The 15,794-nt window shown below is 59.2% G+C and overlaps 1 protein-coding gene across 1 annotated transcript in view; it reads right to left on the bottom strand.

The window, feature by feature from the left end:
* Positions 1–229: 229 nt before the first annotated feature.
* Positions 230–15,794, bottom strand: part of FGD3 (FYVE, RhoGEF and PH domain containing 3) — a 64,650-nt gene continuing 49,085 nt past the window's right edge. The window contains 12 exon segments of the mRNA XM_055127520.1: positions 230–2,977; positions 3,134–3,280; positions 5,123–5,263; positions 8,480–8,602; positions 10,001–10,063; positions 10,648–10,755; positions 11,080–11,110; positions 12,077–12,156; positions 12,963–13,055; positions 13,538–13,684; positions 14,771–14,829; positions 15,296–15,434. Coding sequence (XP_054983495.1) covers positions 2,738–2,977; positions 3,134–3,280; positions 5,123–5,263; positions 8,480–8,602; positions 10,001–10,063; positions 10,648–10,755; positions 11,080–11,110; positions 12,077–12,156; positions 12,963–13,055; positions 13,538–13,684; positions 14,771–14,829; positions 15,296–15,434 — 1,371 coding nt within the window. The 3' untranslated portion in view covers positions 230–2,737.

Genomic DNA, 15,794 nt, shown 5'->3' with positions numbered 1-15,794 from the left:
TGCTGGGTCATATGGAAGCCCAATTTCTAGTTTTTTGAGGAATGCCCATATTGTCTTTCAAAAGGGCTAGACCAGTTGGCATTCCCACTAACAATGAATGAGAGTCCCTTTCTCTCTGCATCCACACCAGCACTGGTTGTTCTTGTTCTTTGTTTGATGTCTGCCAATCTCTGTGGTGTGAGACCATAGATGGTTCATTGTTGTTTTGATCTGCATCTCCCTGATGATCAGCAATGTAGAGCACTTTTTCATGTGTTTTTTGACTATTTTTATTTATTCTTTGAGAAAGTTTTGCTTGTTTATTTCTTCTCCCCATTTTTCAATGGGATTGGGTTTTTTTCCTTGTAAAGTTCTACCAGTGCCTTACATGTCTTTGATATTAACCAATGGGTTAGTTCAGATAGGTATTGGGTAAATAAATTTTCCTATTTTGTGGACTGTTTTTGTATCTTGGTCACCATTTATTTTGAGATGCAGAAGCTGGATAAAGAAACTATGGTACATCGGGGCTAGAGTGATAGCACAGTGGGCAGGGCATTTGCCTTGCATGCGGCCAACCTGGGTTCGATTCCCAGCATTCCATATGGTCCCCTGAGCATGGCCAGGAGAAATTCCTGAGTACAGAGCCAGGAGTAACCCCTGTGCATCACCAGGTGTGACCCAAAAAGCCAAAAAAGAAAAAGAAACTACGGCACATCTACACAATGGAATATTATGCAGACACCAGGAAAAATGAAGTAGTGAAATTTACTTGTAAATGAATGGACATGGAGATCATTATGCTGAGTGAAATGAGTCAGAGAGAGAGGGGCAGACAGAATGATTGCACTACTTAATGGAAGATATATATCTATATATGTATATATATATAGATATTGAATATGCCAAAAACAGTAACAATAAGTTTCTCAATGTGAGGCGTTACTGGTGCCCGCTCAAACAAATATGGAGTGTGATGGGGTAGGGGGCTTCGGTCTGAGACCGTGAGCACCCTAACCCCATGCTTTTCTCTCTTACATCTTGTTTTCTTTTTCTTTTTTACATTTTTGTTTGTTTTTGGGCTACATCCAGCAATGCTCAAGAATTATTCTTGGTTCTGCACTCAGAAATGATTCCTGGCAGTGCTCAGGGGAACATGTGGGATGCCGGGGATCGAATCCGGGTCGACTGCATGGAGGCAAGCGCCTTCCTGGCTGTCCTACTGCCCTGTCCCCATGTCTTGTTTCCTTAATCCTCACTGCACCCCGCCTCAGACCTTGGCAGGTCCCCAGCAGACACTGACAGTGGACAGGGCGAGGGCCGGGGGTGCGGACCCACGTTGGGGGCGCCAGCACCCAGCCTGGAGCTGAGACCTTGGCGCCACGCCATCTGATGGGCTCAGCCTCTTCAGGAACATCTGCATGGTGACCAGGACTAGGAAGTCCCCGGAGGTGGGGGAGGGGCGGGGCCGCCTGCGGCAGGTGCTTCTCCCGTACCTCGGTACCAGGAGAGGAGACACAGGCCCAGGGACCTCGGCTGGGGGCACGTCGCAGGGCCCGGGAGTGTGTCCTGTGTGAGGGGCGCTGCTGTCGCAGTGCTCTGAGCAGGGCAGGCACTGGCGGTGCAGGTGCAGAGGCTGGACGGGCAGGAGCATCCCTGTCCCCACCCCAGGCGTGACCCACACTGCCCGGGCAGAAGTCCCCACACAAGGCAGGGTGGGGGCAGGCTGAGGGGCCCTGGGGGATGAGAGCTGGTGGTCCGTAAGTGTCTTAAGTGTGTGTTTTCTCACGTCTTTGGGTGCCAGCGCCCTGAGTCCCACGGGCCTGCTCCAGGGACAGAAGGACCCCCTGCAGAGCCGCCCCTCCCCCAGCCTGCCTGACACCCCCCACGCGGAGGTGGGGTTAATGGGGTGCTGGCGGCCAACCAGGCCCCCCCACACCTCCCTGAGCTCCTGGTGCAACACGACAACTGTGGCATCTCTTTATGCAGATGAGCACCCGGGCGGGCCCCCAGAGAGCAGTCTCAGCCCCCACAAAGCCAGGGTGCCCGAGGGGTTCCTCCACACGGTCACTCCAAGCCCGAAGCACCAGGCCCAGCCACGTTCAAGCTCGGCCACAGGGGCTGGAGCGATAGCACAGCGGGTAGGGCGTTTGCCTTGCACGCGGCCGACCCGGGTTCGAATCCCAGCATCCCATATGGTCCCCTGAGCACCGCCAGGAGTAATTCCTGAGTGTAGAACCAGGAGTAACCCCTGTGCATCGCCAGGTGTGACCCAAAAAGAAAAAAAAAAAAAAAAAAAAAAACAAGCTCGGCCACAGAGCCCAGGGCTCAGGGAGGGCCCCAGCAACCGGGAGCGGTCCTGTTGCCCACAGTCCAGCTCGTGCAGCGGGTGGGCGGGAGCCCCCCGAGACAGCGCAGAGCCCAGTCTGCACGGCCACTGTTCTCCAGTCTCGTGCCCCGGGGGATTCCGCAGGGCCGGATGACCCGGACGGTCACCTGCTCTCCCTCTGCCCCCTCGGCCAGGGGGGCAGCGCAGGCAAAGGCACCGTGAGTTCTCCCGCAGACGCGGGCGCCGTGCGGAGGCTGCCCTCTCGGGCCTCGTCCTCCTCGCCACTCAGGGACTGTCCAGGGCTGGGCGCCATCTGGTCTGAGCGACCCCTCGGCGTCCACTGTTCTTCCCCCGGCACGGCCTCCGCTGTCACCTTGCAGAGGAGCACAGGACACGGCGGCCTCAGGACAGAGATGTGGCCAGGGCAGCTCAGGGCGCAGCAGGGGCCTGGGCGGGGTCCCCGGGGTGGGGCGGGGCGGGGTCCCCGTGGGCCGCGGTGCTCAGGGCCTCCAGCCAGCGCTGACGCAGCTCCTCTGACGGCACGCTCAGGTACCAGACCCGCTGGGCCTGCTGCAGCGTCCAGGCGTGTCCAGCGTCCAGCCTCTCCACGCTGCCCACGGGGCTCACCTGGCAGCCAGGGAGGGCAATAGCCAAGGGCAGCCAGTCGGCCTGCACAGAGGAGAGCGGGGTCAGCCGGCAGTGCGCCCAGGCAGAGCCTCTGGGCCCTGAGCCTGGGACCCCTCCCTCTGCCCCCTGATGCCGGGCCCGGCCACAAACACGCCCGGTGGCTCGTCCCGCCCCACACCTGGCCCAGCAGACACACACCCGGCCACTTCCTTTCAGGCACAGCAGCAGCTCCGGGGGCTCGGCCGCGGGGATGGAGGCCCACACCTCAGTCCACGCCACACAGTCCTCCGACACCCGCAAAGCGCCGCACAGCAGGCTGGGCTGGGGGTCTGCGGGACTCAGCTCCTGCGGACACAGGGGAGTGGTCAGTGCCCACACCGGGCAGCCCCAGCACAGAGCCTGGAGCAGAGGGGGCAGTGTGTGTGTATGTGTGGGGTGGGGTGGGGTGTAGAGTGTGTGTGGTCTGTGTGTGTATATGTATAGTGTCTTGTGTGTATTTGGCGTGGTACAGGTATAGGTATATATGTGGTGTGGTGTATGTGTGTGTATATGGGGGGTTTATGTGAGGTGTAAGGTGTATATGTATGTATATATATATATATATTGTGGTCTGTATGTATGTGTATGGTGTCTTGTGTGTGTATGGTGTGGACAAGGTATGACAGGTGTATGTATGGTGTATTTGTGATTTGTGTGTGTGTGTGTATAATGTAGTATGGTGTGGTATAGCTGTGTGTGGGATTTATGTGTGGTTTGTATGTGTGTAAATAATGTCTTGTGTGTGTGGTGTGGTATGGGTGTGATGTGTGTATGGTGTAATTGTCATTATGTGTGTATAGTGTGCTATGGTGTGTGGTATGTGTATGTATGGTCGGTGATGTGGTGTATGTGTGTGGGAAAGTTTACATGTGGAGTGTACATGTGTGTGTATGATGGGTGGTGTGTTTATGTGTGGGAAGGATTACATGTGGTGTACATGTGTGTGTGGTGTATGTGTGATTTATGTGTGTATAGAGTGCTGTGGCGTGTGGTACATGTGTGTGTGGTGGGTGGTGTGGTGTATATGTGTGGGAAGGTTTACATGTGGTGTGTACATGTGTGTGTGGTGGGTAGTGTGTTTGTGTATGGGAAGGTTTACATGTGGAGTGTGTGTGTGTGTGTATGTGCATGTGTGATGTGTGAGTGACACTTGGATCTCAGACCTCAGAGCTGAGAGAATAAATTCCCTTCTGCATCTGGCCCTGCTCTGGGCGTTTCTGTGTAGCCTGCGTGGTGCAGGTGCCACTGTGACGTGGGGAGTTGCAGGAAATGTGTCCCCACTCGTGCTGGCAGGCTGGTCTACCCGTGCTGCAGATCCCAGGTCACGGCGCCCACCCCTGGGGATTCCTCAGTGTGGGGTGATAGTGGTGTCCCCTCGGATGTCCATGAGGGGACTCTGAGGAGAAGTGGCCACAGACCACAGGCTGGCACCCGTAGACCACTGACCTGCAGGACGGCAAGTGGCCTGGGGTGGGCGGGATCAGTGGCTAGTGGCCAGTGAGTTAAGGGGTCCATTGTGCCGCACAGCCAGGAGATGGTATTTCAAGAGAACAAGCATGACTTGGGGACAATGGTGGCCTGGAGAGGGCACGAGAGCCCCATGTCCCTCCTTTGGAACTACCCCTGGCCTGAAGCATCTCCCTCAAGGAGCGACTCCTGGCACCTCCTTTCTAACGCCTGGTGACCCACTCAGGAGTGGCTTCCTTGAGCTTGGGAAGCTGCTCTGGCAAGTTGGGTGAACCCACTGGGTACCACGAGAGCCCTGTCCAATCAGCTCAGAGCTTAAGGGGGCAGTGGCTGGAACTGGGGTCTGGAGTGGAGGTGACATCCCCCCCTCCCATGCCACCTGACTTGTCCTGGGAGACTGTGAGAGCCGGCGGCCTGAGGGTGTCTGCGCATTGCTGACGGGGGACCCAACCTGCCGCGCTGTTCGTGGGTCGGAGGAAACGTCCACACATGCCCACACTGGAAGGGGAATCCCTCCACCACCATATTCCTGGGTCGCCAAGGGGTCCCCCAGCCCTTGTCAGTGATCGGACCCCAAAGCCCAACAGAACCCACGGGGCGATCCTCAGGACTCTATCACCAGCTGCTCCTCTCGACCCCACAGGGGCCCTGGCACAGCTGGGGTCCCGGGGTGCCACCCACCTCCACACCGGGCTTGGGCCCAGTGGGCTCCTCGGGACTGGGGCTGGCAGGAGCCACCGGCTGGGTCAGGAAACAGTCTCGACAGAAGCGGCTCTGCCTGCCGTGCTCGGTCTTGAACTCAGAGCACTTCCCGCAGATGACCTGGAAGACAGGGCACAGGAGGCTGTCCAGAAGGCGGCCAGGCGTCCACTTCTCTGGGGCAGGAGCCAGAGTCCCAGGCTGACCCTGCTGGGGTTCAGGCCCAGCCTCCTCGTCCAGGGGGCTGGTGGCGGGGCAGGAGACAGGGAGGCGGCCCCAACACAGAGACATCTGACATCACTTGACAGCAGGGAGATGCAAATCAGCCTCCGTGTGGGCACCTCACGCATCAGCCGGCGTGATCTAAAATAAGAAGCCAGGCCTGGTGCAGCTGCCGGCCCCAAGCCCTGGCACGGGGCCAGAACGAATGTACAATGACAGCCGAGCAGAGGACAGATGGCGGCTTCCCAAAGGTTGAAAATAGAATCGCCCAACAATCCTGTCATCTCTCTGGCCTCTGTTTACCCAGGCTCTCCGGGTAAACAGAATCACCACCCGGAGGAGCAACCTCAGCAGGGCCTGGGTATCTGCTCCCACAGACTGCAGCGTGGCGGCGCAAAGCCATCCTTGAACGCGCATCCTCACAGCAACGCTATTCTGAACGGCACAAGGTGGAAGCCGCCCGGGCACGAGCTGAGCCCGCTGTGGTATTGGCACAGGTGGGCTCTACTCAGAGGACCAAGAGGCAGCTGCCGGGAGGGGTGGCTGGATGGAAAGATGGACGCCTGCAGCCCAAAGACTGATCCTCCATGAAGCCTCTCTTGGGGCCACCCCAGGTGGAGTGGACCTCTCCGGACCTCTGCCTGGACAGAGGTGCTGGGCTTGTGCCATGTGCATGACCCCCATCAGCCCCCAGGGCTGAGGTTCTGTTAAGCCGCTGGCAGAAGTTTATAATTATTATTATTATTTTTTTAAGTTTTGTACCACACCCAGCGATGCTCAAGTCTTACTCCTGGTCCTGCACCCAGGGACCACTTCTGGCGGTGCTCAGGGGACCATATATGCTCCTGGGGATCGAACCCAGGTCAGCCATGTGCAAGGCTATGACAGTTGCCTGGCAGTTTAAACTCAGCCTGGGGGCATAACCCTCAGTTTTCAACAGCAAGACTCAGACCTCACAGAAGAGGTGACAAATCTTCAGTAAGTACAAGTAACTTCTTTGGGGGTGGCCTGGGGGCGAGCAGGGGGCCATTCCTGGTGGTACTGGGCCAGCTGGCCCGGCTGGTTCAATGCCAGTGTCTGGAACGTGGCGCTGCTCAGGCCCAGTGACGAGGCTCACCAGGACCCAGGAGAGCCGGGTAGCCAGCCGGGAAGGACACAGGCTGCCCGGGAGGCTCTTGCTGCAGACACGTTCCCCAGAGCCACAGCTCTGAACCCAGATGGCCGCAGTTGGTGGGGGAGATGCCAGTGCTGGGAAGGTCTTAAAACTTTCCACTCCAGCCGGAATGGAGGTGAGTTGCAGCTCTCAGTCCGGGACAGTCCAAACGGAGCGCTTAAAATGCGAAGGTGCTTGCGGTGGGGGCGGGTGGGGGTGGCGGGAGAGACACTGGGGACACTGGTGGTGGGAAATGCACACTGGCGGAGGATGGGTGTTTGGTCAGTGTCTGACTGAAACTCAATCATGAACGCTTTGAAACTGTATCTCACAGTGATTCAATCAAATAAATTAAGTAAAAAAGCCTTTTAAACAAAAAAATATAAATATATAGGCCCTGTCTTGCTCCTCAATCCCACGCTCTCCCTTGGACACTTATCTTGCTTGCTTGTCTCTGCTTCTTTGCTCATCTATTTTCACTCTGCAGAAGCCCATGTTCTCTCTTGGACACACACTTCTCGCTCTCTCTCCCTTCATATCTTCCTAAATAAGTTTCAATAAAAACTATCTTGCTTAGGGGCTGGAGCGATAGCACAGCGGGGAGGGTGTTTGCCTTGCACGCGGCTGACCTGGGTTCTGTTTCCAGCATCCCATATGGTCCCCTGAGCACCGTCAGAGGTAATTCCTGAGTGCAGAGCCAGGAGTAAGCCCTGAGCATCGCCGGGTGTGACCCCAAAAAAGCAAAAAAAATAAACAAACAAAAAAACCTATGTTGCTCCACACCCACAAAAATGTTACAGCTACAATCACCACATTTACCTACATTCCAACCATTTTGCAACCCTTGTACTGACCCACCCATGTACCCACCGGCCCACCCAACCATCCAAGCCACCTATCCATACTTCCATCCACCCACCCACCCACACATCCACCTCCCCACCCACCCACCCAGCCACCTACCCCACTCTTCCATTCACCCACCCACCCATCCACCCCTCCACAGACCCAACCAGCCACCTGCTCATGCTCTATCCATCCATCTTCTCTATCCACCCATCATTCAAGGACGCACCCATCAATCCTTCCTCCCCCTCAGTGTCCCAGGAAGGCCAGCCCAGGAGCAGGCTGTCAGTGACGCCTGGGCAAGCATCTTCACAGAAGCTCTGTGTGAGCCCCTTGCACACACAGTTTAGATTTGCTCAGTGAGCCGCAGAACACCGAGCCCCACAGCTGTGCTTCCCTCATGGGTGCTGTTTTCTTCCGATGTTAAGTTCCAGAGCTTGTTTTTGGGAGAAAGGTCTTTAGGGGCGAAGTACAGAGGAACGGAGAGAGCATGCACCTGGGGAGAGTTGGCCCAGGTGGCAGGAGGGGTGCCCATGAGCATGGAAAGGTATGTTCACCCCCAGTCCTGTTCTTAGGACTCCACCTTCAGGCTCTGGGGCTCTAAGCTGGCACATTTTTCAATGGCAACAGCTGTTCCCTAGACACCAAAGGGGTGCAGAGAATAAGACTGGCTTCTGTGTCAGATAAGTGCTTTCTTATTTATCTTTTTTTTTTCTTTTTGCGTCATACCCCACGATGCTCAGGGTTTATTCCTGGCTGTGAACTCAGGAATTACTCCTAGCAGTGCTCAGGGGACCATACGGGATGCCAGGAATTGAACCTGGGTCAGCTGCATGCAAGACAAACGTTCTTCCCGCTGTCCTATCATGTGAGTTATTTCATATTGGCTCCCGGTGTCTCTGTGACCAGGGAGACACAATCTGGATGCTCCGTTGCAGAGCGAGAGTGTGTTTCAGAGACAGCTGCCTCTTGTGGCCACCTACCCCTGATCCACCAATGAGCATGGCCGCCCCGCCCGCTCCCGCCCGACGCCCCGCCCCTCTCAACCGCCACGCCCACTTCTGCCCCACCCACTCCAGCCCGGCGCCCCGCCCCTCCAGGCCGCCACGCCCACTCACCGCCCCGCATGGCTTGCAGTGGTGCCTCCGCCTGGTGATGGAGTTGAAGCTGTCGCCGCAGATTCTGCAGCCCTGCCTCTCCCTGTCACGCCTGGTCTTAGAGGACCCTCTCCTCAGCTCGGGCTGCAGGGGGCAAGGGCGATATCAGCTTCCAAACACACATGGAGGGCAGCCGAGTGCCCAGAGGCCAGGCATGTGCTGGGCCCAGAGCAGTGGCAGAGACACACACTCACACACGCAACACTAACACGCACGAGAGCAATGCACAGGCACACACACTCAGGACACACACGTGCACTCACCACACACACAGGAGTGGTGGTGCAGCCGGACAGACAGGAGACAGGAGAGCCCAGCCCCACCCTGCAGTCATTGTGCAAGATCTGAAGTGGGTCCAGAACTCGCTGAACGCTGGGTCTTACTCCACTAGGCAGAGCAGCAGCTGCGCAGCAGGGGCCTTCCTTAGGAAGGCGGGGTTTGATCCAGGGCGGCGGTGGGCTGGGAGCGCCCCTCACTGCGGCAATGCCTTGGGCCTCGCTGTCTCCCAGCACGGAGGGCCCAGAGGGACTGGGGGACAACCAGGCCGTAGGCAGGGTCTGCCCAGCCCCAGTGCCCACACCCCCCTGCCTGGAGGCGGTTTGAAGGAAGGGCTCAGACTTCCCCTAGGATGCATGGGTGGCCAAAAGGTGTGGGTCAAGGTTTCTCAGCAAGGCCCAGGCGTCTGGGGCCAGAGCCCAGGGCAGCACGGCCGGTTTTTCTGGAGCTTTCCTCCAGCCAAAGCAGCCACACGGCAGCAGGTCAGAGAGCTGGCCAAGAGGAATCGCCAGGAGCAGGGGCCTTGGCACGGCCCTGGGTGGATGCACACAGCTAGCTGCCGTGCTGGCAGGGACCAGGCCCCTCGAAGCCCTGCAGGAGGGAGGGCAGGGGTGCTCTGTGGGTGACACTGGGTGGCTCTGGATGGCTCTACGGCCAGGCAGGCTGGGCTCTCCGAAGCCGCTGGCCCAGGGCTGGGAAATGAGAGGGTCCCTTTTCCCATTTGCTGAGGCGACTCCCAGAGCCAAGGTCACTTCTTCCGGGGGCCTTATGAATTCAGTCTGGGGCCACTTCAGCTCGCCCCGAAACCCACCAACTCTGCTCACGGAGATGCCGCCGGGAAGCTCAGCAACCCACAGGTGCGGGATCCAGTGGCACGTCCATGACGGCTACAGGGCTGGGGACAGGGTTCCTCACTCTATGGTGACCCCCGCACCCGGCATGTCAGGGACACTGCACAGAACACAAGAGGCTGAGCCCCAGGGTGGCTGAAGCCAACAGGGTTCACTGTGCGGTCACCCGGTGTGGGGGCCACTGCCACTGTTCGTCACTGCAGGCTGGTGGCACAGGATCCCAGAGCCAGACCACTCGGAGCAGTGGGGTGGGGGGGCTAGCCCCCGCTCTCACCCCCTCTCAGGCCCCCAGTCTGACATCACTCACCTGCCTGGCTCCCCCTCACATCTGCCTGTGGGCACGGGGGTCACTCACCCCTACAGCACCTCCTCCTCCATCGGCCACCACTGCAGGCTCCTCGGGGTTGGCGCCCAGCGTCTGGGAACACAGAGAGAGCTGACGAGCTGGGGTCCACGCCCACACCCCGCGAGCACGGGGGCGGGGGCCCTGTCCGTACTGAGCGTGGTCAGGGGACACTCTGGCTCGTGTTATGTGCCGTGGTCGGGCCCGTGCTGGCTGCCCTGGCCCAGGGCCGTGGTCACTCAGCACAGCCCGGGGTCGCCCACCCAGGGCTGCCGCTCGGCGTCCTGAGGATGCTACACAAGCCGGCTGTGGAGGACGACGCGGTCACGCCCCCGAAGCAGCCGCAGCACAGTAGGGCTGCGTGCCGCAGCACAGTAGGTCTGCGTGAGTGCAGAGCGTGGCCGGGCCAGCAGCCGGGAGGCGCAGAGACGGCCGGCCAGGCGGGGTGTGACAAAAGCCTCCCCTGCAACCTCGGCCAGGCCTGTCCTTTCATCCCCCCATCTCTGGGCAGCTGCCCGGTCTCAAGGTGCGGGGCAGTAAGAGAAGGTTGGCTGGGCATGAGCCCAGGAGGCGGTGGGCATGAGCTTCTTCCCTTCGACTCCAGCAGCCACCCCTGCCCTGCAGACACACCCTCAGGGACCCTGGGCCCTGGCACTCACCAGGGGGTCTGCAGGCACTGAGGGGTTCTCATCCAGGCCCAGAGAGCTGCCAAATGCCTTGAAGCTCTGACTGTTCTGTTTGTGCTTCTCGATGGTGGCTTCGATGACCTGAGGTGAGTGCCCAGCGTTGTCAGGGGCAGGGCGACCTCTCATGTTCCCCAAGCCCCGCCCACCAAGCCCCCCAAGCCAGTAGCCTGTGGTGAGTGCACCTCTACCTGCCCCCTTTTCTCCCCCCCGCCCGCCTCTTCCCAAGGCATGGAGGAAAAAGCTCGTGGCATCTAACAGTGCAAGAAACAGGGGGGTCTTCTCAGGATACACAAACAAGTGGGCATAGCCCAGGGGTCTTGGGGGCTCCCAGCCCTGCACCAATGTGAACTGGCAGATGCTCAAGGGTTTTGTTGTCTGACTGCCGGAATGGTTGGGGAGCGTCACCTGAATCCAGTCTTTCTTCTCCTCTTCTGTCCTGTAAAGAGCAGTGTGGCATTAACCCCGCCAACACGTGGCTTCCCTGCCCTGCAAGCCTTCCAGATCACAGCGGGCCTTGGCAAAGATCTGGCATCGGGGGCAAGCGTGGCACTAGTCAGAGCCACAGCCTGGTGCCGCCTGACGGGGCACCACTGACGAGGCAGTGGGACTCAAGTCAGACACGCTGCCTCTGGCCCGCATTTTCACCTCAGGAATCCACCTGCGATGGGAGGCACAGATGCAGGAAACCATCTCCTGCTCTTGCAAGACTGGGGCTGAGGGGGTGTGGGGAGCCTGGTACCCAGCAAAGAAATGGAATAGCAGTAACAGAACTAGGTGGCATTAGGGAGTGATGCTCAGCGGGGCATGATTTCTTTTGCTGTTTGTTTTGTTTTGCTTTTAGGCCACACCTGGTGGTGCTCAGGGCTTGTTCTTGGCTCTGTGCTCAGGGATCACACCTGACAGGGCTCAGAGGGCCATATGGGGTGCCAGGTATTTAAACCAGGTCAGACTCATGCGATGCAAATGTCCGACCAGTTGTACTATCACTCTAGCCCCCAGTGAGGAGTGATTTCTGAAACAGAGTGAAAAAACGAGAGAGTGAGCAAGCAAAGCTACTAGTGGCCATCGACGACTTTCCAGATCAACACACAGCTACGGCCTGGAAGGAGGCCTTGGCACGGGGAATGGCCAGCCAGGGCAGGGACGGGAGGGCACAGGCTTCATGGCCACAGACTTCCCCATGGGATGGTTCAAGCTCAAACCACAGAGTGCCTAGGAGGAGCAGAAAGAGTCACACAGCAGTGGACAGCAAAGGACAATGACGGCAAAGGGCAGTGGACGGCAAAGGGCAGCAGATGGCAAAGGGTACCGGGCAGCAATGGACAATGATGGCAAAGGGCTGTGGATGGCAAAGGGCAGTGGACGGCAAAGGGCAGTGGAAGGCAAAGGGCAGCGGAAGTACCGGCTCTGCAGCTCCAGAGACCGCTTCTTCCCAGTGATGACGAATGTGTGGGCTGCGCTGCGTTTGGCCACGTCCTGCACCTAAAGCAGGACCACCAGGAGCAAAACAAAACCCGCATTAATGGTACTGTAAATCACAGGATCCCCCTAAAACAAAAACAAAACCAAACCCCTGCTGCCTCTCAGCCTGGAGGCAGCTCAAGGGGGCAGCAGAGAGGGGAACTGCACTGGATCTGCTGGGAGTGTCAGGGTCACTGTGGTGCCAGGAACTGAACCTCCAGCACCTGAGGCACACTCTGACTCACCCAGCCATCCCCGCTCCTAAACGCGACTCCTTTCTTACGGAGAAACACTAGACAAATGGCTTCTTCTAACCACGAGGGAAAGTATAGTACTTTCTCCATTTCTCTGTTGCTTTCACTGCTCTTATATCTAGATTTAGAGAGCTTCAAGGCAGGAAGGGCTTAAAGTAATCGATTAAGATTTAATCCATACTGAGTTCTCTGTTCCGTGCTCAGCAGAGGGACCGACTCCCGCTCTCGAGCGCCCCCTGCCAGTCAGAGGGGATCCAGCAGGCGGACAGGGAGGAGGGTCCCGAGGCCCAGCGAGCAGTGGGAGGAGGGAGCTCAGGGCTCTGCTCCAGGCAGGAGGGCCCGCCACCCCTGCCCAGATCTCTTCACTCCGGCCCTGCCTCGGGGTCTGTGCCGGGTGCCCTCCACAGAGCTTCTCACATGCAGCAGCCCCCGTGCCTGGGCACTCAGGCAGGTGCACCAGGGAGAGGAGCCGTGGGTACAGCCCAGGACAGTGGGTGGGGGTGGGGCAGGCTGCAGCGTGCCAGGAATCCCTGCCCTGCTCCGAATTCGCCCGAGAGTGAGGGGCTCACCCACCTGCAGGTCGGAAATGTCCATCTTCTCCCGGACACTGAACTTCTGGCCCATGAGTCGCAATTTGGGCACACAGTAAAGGATCATGCTGTTGAACTGACAGAGACAGGGGTGAGCGAGAGCAGCGTGCTGTCAGGACAAGCCCAGAATGAGGAGTCCTAGGAGGGCAGGGCGGGGTTCGGGGCTAAAGGGGGCGTGGCTCCACCCTGGGCGTGACCGGAGGGCGGGGCTCTGAGCCTGGGTAGGGCGGGGCCTTGAGCTGATGATTGGCTAGAGGGGGCGGGGCTCTGAGCCTGGGTAGGGCGGGGCCTTGAGCTGATGATTGGCTAGAGGGGGCGGGGCTCTGAGCCTGGGCGGGGCGAGGCCTAGCATGGACTGCCGGGCCAGTGGGGGCGGGGCTCTGAGACTGGGCGGGGCTGGGTGGGGCCTAGCGCTGACTGATAGAGGCCAGAGGGGGCGGGGCTCTAAGACTGGGCGGGGCAGGGCGGGGCCTGATATTAATGGTTAGGCCACGGGGGCGGGGCTCAGGGCGAGGCTCTGGGACTGGGCGGGGCCAGGCCTTTCCCCATTGGACTCACTAGGAAGAGGTGCCGGTCCTGGGTGGTACCATTCTTAGCTGACAGCTTCTGGATGGGGCCCTCTTTGATCAGCTCATTGGCCGGGTTGACAATGTCCTCTTCCCCTCCCAGTCTCTCGTACACCTCCAAAAGTTTGTGCATTTTCTCCTGCAAAAGACACTGGACTCAGGATCCTTTGTGGCCAAGGCAGTGGAAGTCTGGATTGCTGGGGACCCGCAGGTAAGGAGCCTTCCCCTACAGTGGCGGTCCTATGCTTTGAGGGGGCAGTGGAGCCTGCTTACCGCAGAGTGGAAGGGAAAACATCACTGACACCTGCCGAGTGGGGCGTTAAAGGATAAGTAGGAGTTCACCATGTGGAGGACAATAACGACCATAAGGATGACGCTCTGTGCCACGTGGTGGCCCTCACACTACACATGAACGGCAGCATCCACCTTCAGAGGTGGCTCATCCACAAGGAACCCTGAGGCTGAGGGGAGACACAGCCCAGCAGGCGGCGAGGTTCAGAACAGGAAGCAGAGACCAGCTCTGAAAGCTCCGGGCTGGAGGAAGATGGTCGAGAAGGGAGCCCTGGGCGAGGAGGTTGTGGGAGGTGGGCAGACGTGTGGGTGCAGGGGAAACGGGTGCCCCTACGTTCTGGCTTTCCTGCCCTCTAGCCATGGCTCATGCCGGGGGCCTGGGGTGAGGCTGAGCCTTCCCTTCTCCCCACTCCCTGGCTGTGCTGTGACAGGTATAAGAATGAATGAGAGTGGGGCTGGAGCACAGTGGGTAGGGTGTTTGCCTTGCATGTGGCCGACCGATTTCCAGCATCCTATATGGTCCCCTGAGCACCGCCAGGAGTAGTTCCTGAGTGCATGAGCCAGGAGTAATCCCTGTGCAACGCCGGGTGTGACCCAAAATATATAAAAAAAAAAAAAGAATGAATGAGAGTGAATGAATGCGTGATGGTGGTGACTGAGAGCTAATGTGGTCATGCCAGCTCCTGCCCGAGGAATCCCTCCAGCCCACCTCGTTCAGTGAGACGGGTGCTGTCTGTGCCCATGGTGCAGACGGGGATACTGAGGCAGGAGAGCGGAATGACTGGCCAGTCCCTGAGAGGAAGGGATCAGATCTCTGCCCCGGGAAACCCCTTCTCCCTAGGCACCCCCTCCCTCTGCCACAGGTGCGGGAGGCACAGGGAGCCCCCCCACCACACACACACACACACACAAACACACACACACACTCACTCACCATTTTGCGGATGGCTGCGTTGGAGTGGTTGGCAGCCGTGGAGATGAGCTCCAGGGACCCTGCGGGAAAGATGCTGGGTTGGCCTTGGGCTGCCCCGCCCTGGTGCCCCCTGCCTTTCAGACTCAGTGCAGGGGCAGGTGCTGCATGCAGGGCGCAGCCTGGCCAACGTGCCAGACTTCCTGGGTCTGCTGGGGCCTGTGCCGACCCTTGCCTGAGGCTGCCCCGGACCAACTGCAACCCCACTAGCCCGAGAGGCCTGAGGGCGTGTGCTGCCCTGCTCTGACCAGCATCCCCCTAGCACTACAGGTGACGACAGCACGACAGGTGTGGCTTGGGAGGGTTCCCTCTGTCTCTTCTCTCCCCATCTCTGTGTCTGTTCTCCCCCCACCACCTCTCTCCCTCCCTCCCTCCTTTCCTCCCTCTCTCCCTCCATCTGTCTTCCTCTCTCAGTCCTCCCCCACTTTCCTCTCACTGCCGCCCCTCCCCCAGCTGCTCCCCTGGGTCCCAGTGCCCGCCTGGCCTCACTCTCAGCGTCTTTGCGGTCCGGAGCGTCGGCTGGGAGTCTCTTCAGATAGTCCTTAAGCAGGAGCTCGTAGCGAGGCACCCTCTGCACGGGCTCCAGCATGTGGTGCTGCAGCGTCAGGCTCCCACACACCTCCTGCTTCTGTGGGACACACAGAGGGCGGGGGTGCCCGGATGGTGTAGCCTTGGCCACCGGGTCGGTCGCTCTGTCCAGCCCCGCCCGAGGCCCGAGGTGCAACCTTGCCTGGCTCCTGGCAGACCACAGAGCCTGCCAGGCCCAGGAGCCGCCATCTACACCCCGCCCTGGTTCGCATCCCCTCAGCAACGCCCCCCTCGAGCTGGCCTGAGCCGTGCCCCTCCCAGCTGGACCATCCTCTGAGGGACTCCCAGGTGACCCGCTGTGGCCCATCACCGCCGAGTCAGGCGGGGCCAGCCCTGCTCCTGCCTCTGGCCAGTCCAGCCAGCACCACTCTGGGCTTCCTAGCCTGTCCCCAAAACAGCC

This window comes from Sorex araneus, chromosome 2 (assembly GCF_027595985.1).
Source record: "Sorex araneus isolate mSorAra2 chromosome 2, mSorAra2.pri, whole genome shotgun sequence".
NCBI lineage: Eukaryota > Metazoa > Chordata > Mammalia > Eulipotyphla > Soricidae > Sorex > Sorex araneus.
Note: the sequence above shows the minus strand (reverse complement) of the source record. Positions and strands in the feature narration are given on the sequence as shown.